The 6110-nt window shown below is 43.2% G+C and overlaps 1 protein-coding gene across 1 annotated transcript in view; it reads right to left on the reverse strand.

The window, feature by feature from the left end:
• Positions 1–5507, reverse strand: part of TEN1 (TEN1 subunit of CST complex) — an 11836-nt gene extending 6329 nt beyond the window's left edge. The window contains exons 1-2 of the mRNA XM_007959861.1: positions 5416–5507; positions 870–1027 (exon numbers count right to left, since the gene is read on the reverse strand). Of these exons, the coding sequence (XP_007958052.1) occupies positions 870–1027; positions 5416–5507 (250 nt within the window). The remainder of the gene's footprint in view (positions 1–869; positions 1028–5415) is intronic.
• Between the last annotated feature and the right edge of the window lie 603 nt (positions 5508–6110).

The raw sequence follows: 6110 nt of genomic DNA on the forward strand, positions 1-6110 counted from the left end.
GTTAGCAGTCAAGTGCCTTAGGCACTATGCTGCTGGTGGGTTTGAAACACCAACCTTCTGGTTAGCAGTCAAACGCATTAGGCACTATGCCACCAGAACTCCTCTCAAAATCAATTAAGAGGGCAGGGACTCTATGAGCTTAAAGGCTTAAGTCTGTATAAAGATTAACTTTTATTAAATAAAATTTAATTAAAGTAAGTGCTACTTAATTACTTTTTTTCCCCCAGCGCATTTCATCCAGAGTTAAAAACCTCTGTGACTTTTAGAAAACAAGTTGTGTAAATCAAGAAACTTAAACATATTAATATCCTTTAATCTAGCAATTGCACTTTCAGAAAACTACCCTAAATTAATAATCAGAAGATGGGCCAAGATTAGCGCACAAAGATGTTAACCGCGGCATTTTAAGTGTATGTTTTGTTACCACCCCTCCCCCTCCCCTCATCCCTCCCCCCTTCACCCCTGCTATAAAAGCCCCACCCTATCTGAGCTTTGGTTCTCTTCACTCTAAAACAGCAGTAATAAAACTTGGATCAGGGCTGCTAAGCAGATTCAAGAAGATCCAAGCCAGCCACCTAGCACCAGGCCTGGCACGTTGCAGGCCTTCGAAAATGCTTGTTTTCTCTCCCTTTTGTCTCACTTCTCCTGCGGACCATCTCTTCGCTGTTGCTCCCTCCTTAACTCGGCACCATGTGGTAGGTCTGCACTGAGTCCCTCAGAGGTACATGTCTGCTGCCCATGAGTCCAGGGAGGTACTCACATTGTGGGCCAGGGAGGTACTGTAAGTCAAGCCCTTCCCAATGGAGTCACCCGAAAGGCTGCCGCAACTTCAGGCCCCAGAGTGAGAAGGGGATCTAAGACCGGCTTACCCTTCTGGTGCTCGAGCTCCCCGAGGACCATGTACAAGGAGCCCACCTGGGCTTGGAATGGCTCCACCAGCTTGGTACAGACCAGGACCTGGTGCTGATCAGCTCCGTGCTGAGCCGTCAGGGTGACTCTGGACTGGATCATGTCGTAGAGGCCCAACCTGGGAATCAGGGAAAATGCAATAGTGTCCGTCTGTAGACAGAACCACCACAAAGCTCGAAAGGTCTTGGGAAAATACCAGCTTCATTCGGATCAGAGAAATAGAAATTGCACCAACAAACCGGAAATACTTTTTCAGACTATGTTACTGAGGTGCAATCTGCATGTACCTATTTTCATTGTGCAGTGCAACGAGTGCTGACAGACATACAGATGTGTGTCACCTCCAGTCAAAACCAAAACCCACTGCCATCGAGTCAATTCTGAACCATAACAACCCTACAGAACAGAGTAGAACCGCCCCTTAGGGTTTCCAAGGCTGTAAATCTTTCCGGAAGCCTCATCTTTCTCACAGAAGAGCGGGTGGTTTGAACTGCCAACCTTTTGCTTAGCAGTTGAATGCTTTAATCACTGTGCCACCAGAGCGCCTTCTCACCAATCAAGATGTAGTATATTACTAATTGCCTCCATGAATTGTACGTATAGAAATTGTTGAACTGGTATATATTCTAAACGACACAAAAATTACACACATACAAAAAAGATGTAGTAGATTTCCTTTGCCAACAGAACAAAAGCACTGGATGGTACCTGGCTACTATTACTAAACATTTTGATCAAAGATTCTATAGGAGAATCTTGATCCAAGGGGAAAATTGCAGAACAGAATTTTAGATTCCAAGGACTTTATACTTTCTGGAGCCACTGAGGTTGAATGAACCCCTAAAACTACTGCCTTGAGATCATCTTTAAATCTTCAACGAAAAATACCCTGTGAAGACTTCTTGAAACCAAACAATAGTTTAGCTTAACTAGTAAAGAATTTCTTCTCTTTTAAGACCTATCTACACGGGATCATAGTGCCTAAGGCACTTGACTGCTAACCAGAAGGCTGGCGGTTGAAACCCACCAGCCACTCCTCAGAAGTCAGATGGGGCAATCTACTTCCATAGTGATACTGCCTCAGAAACCCAGGAGGGGTCGCTATGAGTCGGGTCCGACTTGACAACATGTAACAACAACAACAACAATATGGGATCAAATTGACAGCAGCAACTCAAAAGATTAGATAGCAAACTTCAGTGAATTTATATTGATAGGGGAGGGACACTTTGGACAAGGAGGGTGAGAATGTGTGCAAGTGGAAACACGTAATCAATGTTGCTGAACTGCACACACGTGTTGGAATTGTGGACTTGGTGTATGTTCTCAACAACACAAAAATCACACATATATAGAAAAGATACAGATTTCCTTCACCCCAGAAAGTCCCACTGTGCCCCTCTGAAGTCAATCTCCCTGTCTGCCACCCTAGGTAACAGCTGACCTGTTCTTGGTCTCTATAAGTTAGTTTTCCTGCTCATGAACTTCATATAAACAGAATCATAATAACATGCATCCTGTTGTGTCTGGCTTCTTTGACTCAACAAAGCTTTTTTTAAATTTTATTATGATTTGGGTGAAAGTTTACAGAGCAAATTCATCTTCCATACAGCAGTTCACATACACTTTGTCTCATGACATCGACTGCAGTATCCCACAATGCGACAGCTCCCCTCCCACTTCCTCCCCATGGTTACCTCTTCCCTGTGTCCATCCCTCCCATGCACTCCTGCCCCTGCCCAAGCTGCCTCCCTGCATACACAGCCCTTCTATTCTCCCATGATTGATCTCTCCAAGAAGTGTATCTACCTAATGTAAACGTTCAGCTCATATGCCTGTCTTTGTTCAGCTGGAAGCCACAGGAGTAGGTTCAATTCCAGACCTGAAGGGCAGCTAGCGGCCATAGTCTCAGGGGTTCCAAAATTTCTTATCTAAGAAATTTTTGCCTATCTCAGACCAGAAAACCTGATCCCTCTTTTTTTTTTTTTTTAATGATTTCGAGTTTTGTTCCACATTGTTCTCCCTCTCTATCCAGGATCTCCTGCACTGATCCCTTTCCAAGTGGTTGACAGTGGTAGCCGGGCACCATCTCATTCTACTTCTTCTGGTCTCATAGTCAGTCGTACAGGCTGAGCATCACATGCTGTACCAGTCTCTTGGACTAATTGTTTCCATGTCAACAAAGTATTTTTGAGATTCAAGTATGTTGTTGGGTAAATCAGCAGTTTATTCCTTTTTACTGTTTAGTAGCACTTCATTGAACAGATAAACCACAATTTGTTTCTCCACTCACCTTTGCTTTGAGCTACTTCATGAACTTTCACGTACTTTGTGTGGGTATTATGTTTTCATTTCTCCTGGGTAAATATCTAGGAGTACGATTTCTGGGTTATATTGTCACCGCCTATTTAACCATCAGAAGCCGCCAGATTATTTTTCAAAGTAGTTGTGCCATTTTACACTCCTGCCAATGATGTCTGAAGGTTCCAGACGCTCTGCATCTTTGCCAACACTTGGTACCATCACTCTTTTATTTTAGTCATTTTACTGGGTGTGTTATGGTATCCATTGTGATTTTAATGTAGATGTCCCTAATAAGTAACAATGTTGAACAAATATTTGTGAGTGTGTTATCTGTAGATTTCCTTTAGTGGTGTATGTTCAAATCTTTTGCTTGTTTTTAAATTAAATTATTTGTCTTATTATTGAGGTATAAGAGTTCTTTGTGTGTTATAGATACAAGCCAAGTATTTTCTCCTACTCCGTGGCTTGCTTTTTAATTTTCTTAATAATGTCTCAGAAACTTTAAATTTTGTTGAAGTGCAGCTTATCCATTTCTCTTTCATGCTTACCACTTTCTATGTCTCACCTAACAAATTTTTGCCTATCTTTGTGAAGATTTTATCCTGTTTTCTTCCAGAGGTTTTTTTGTTTTAAACATATATCTGTGATCTTGTTCAAAATTTTTGGCATGGTGTGAGGTAAGGATAAAGATTTTTTTCCCCCCACTCCATAAGTATATACAGTAGTGTCAGGACAATTTATTGAAATGACTATTTTTTTCCCCAGTGAATTACACTGACATTTTTAAAATAAAAAATCAATAAAAGAATGGTTAAATAAGCTATGGCATATCTACACAAGGAAAGAAACACACCTATTAAAAGTGGTGATGCAGACCTCCATATTTAGCACGGAATTAAAGTTATATTAAAAAAATGAACAGTACAAAATGGTAAGACACTTGTTGATGTGTGCTGTTGTGTCAATTCTGACTCGTAGCAATCCTACAGGACAGAGTAGAACTGCCCCGTAGGTTTTCAAGGCTTTCATCGTTACGGAAGCAGATTGCTACATTTTTCTCCCACAGAATGGCTAGTGGGTTGAGACCACCACTCTTCTGGTTAGCGCCAAGTGTGAGCCACTACACACCAGACAGTAAGATCAAAAAATCTAACACGGGTTAAAACATCCCTGTATGTGTATACATATCTGTAGCAGCCAGTGTCTAAGATGGCCCCCAGTGATTCTCATCTCTGAGTATCCACATCCTTGCATAATCTCTCCAACACTGATTACGGTGGGCCTGTGTGACCACAGGATATTGTGGAAAATGACTGAGGGTGATTTCAAGGATAGATCGTAAAAGACATTTGGGTTTCTACTTTGCTCTGTCCCTTGGGTCACCTGCTTTGGGAAAAGCTGGCATGTTACAAAGACCCATCCGTGGCCCTCAGAGAAACCTGCCTTGTGAAGAACAGAGGCCTCTTGCCGACCGCTGGTGCTACCTTGTTCAGGAGCCGACCCTCAGTCAAAGCCTTCAGACATTGGCAGCCCCAGCCGCCATCTTGACTACAAGCTCATGAGTGAACCTAAGCCTAGAACCAGCCAGCTAAGCCACCCTTAAATTTCTGACCCACAGCAACTGCGAGAGAGCAAGTATTCATTGTCATTTCAAGCCACTTAATTTGGGGGTAATTAGTTATATCACAATAGATAACAAACACAGTATATATGTATATATACACACCCACATATGCATATATACATACATTTGTTGTTGTTGTTGTTGTTAAGTGCCATCGAGTCAGACCCGACTCATAGAGACCCCTCCTTGGGTTGCTGAGGCGGTATCACTATGGAAGTAGATTGCCCAACCTTTCTTCTGAGGAGTGGCTGGTGGGTTTGAACTGCAACCTTCTGGTCAGCAGTCAAGTGCCTTAGGCACTACGCCACCAGAGCTCCTACATACATACACACACACATGGAAAAGTCTGTAAAGATAATCACCACAAGGTTACCAGTGATTGGATAGTGGAATTACAGGTGATTTTGCACTCTGCCTTTGCAGCTTCATGGACTGTACATGCTTTGTATAAACAATACATGTATTATATGTATTAATTGTTCAGCATTTATTTTTCATAATTTTAACTGGGTATTTTTTGGGGAGCAGGGGAGCCACTTAAACGTCCCCCCACCAGATGGGAGAACCACTATTCTCACCTGCCAAATGTTCTCAGCGAGCCCCCGTCAGGAACCTGGCCAGCACTGACCTCCCATGGGAAGTGATAGACCCCAGGTCTGGGCAGCATCATTGGCTCCTGTAACCAGAGTTGAGATGGACATTTGAAGACGACTGATAACCTGGCAGTCAAGAAATCAAATGACATATTGCGCTGGGAAAATCTCCTGCAAAAGATCTCTTTAAAGTGTTAAAGAGCAAAGATGTCCCTTTGAAAACTAAGTGACCCAAGCCGTGGTATTTTCAGTCGCCTCATATGCATGTGAAAGCTGGGCAATGAGTAAGGAAGAGCGAAGAATTGATGCCTTTGAGTTGTGGTTGGTGAAGAATATTGAATATACCATGGCCTGCCTGAAGAATGAACCAATCTCTTAGAAGTATAGCCAGAATGCTCCTTAGAAGCCAGCATGGCTTCATCTCTCGTGCTTTGGTCACGGTCCCAGGAAGGACCAGCTCCTGGAAAAGGACATCGTGCTGGTAAAGTAGAGGGTCAGTGAGAGAGAGGAAGACCCTCAATGGGGTGGACGGACACAGTGGCTGCAGCAGTGGGCTCAAGCATGGTGACCGTTACAGGGACGGTGCAGGACTGGGCAGTGCTTGCTCTGTTGTACACAGGGCCACTGTGAGTCAGATCTGACTTGACAGCACCTACCACCACCACCTGATAACCTGGTGT

This window comes from Orycteropus afer, unplaced genomic scaffold (genome assembly GCF_000298275.1).
Source record: "Orycteropus afer afer isolate SDZICR_OR568_19922 unplaced genomic scaffold, OryAfe1.0 scaffold00018, whole genome shotgun sequence".
In the NCBI taxonomy this organism is placed as follows: domain Eukaryota; kingdom Metazoa; phylum Chordata; class Mammalia; order Tubulidentata; family Orycteropodidae; genus Orycteropus; species Orycteropus afer.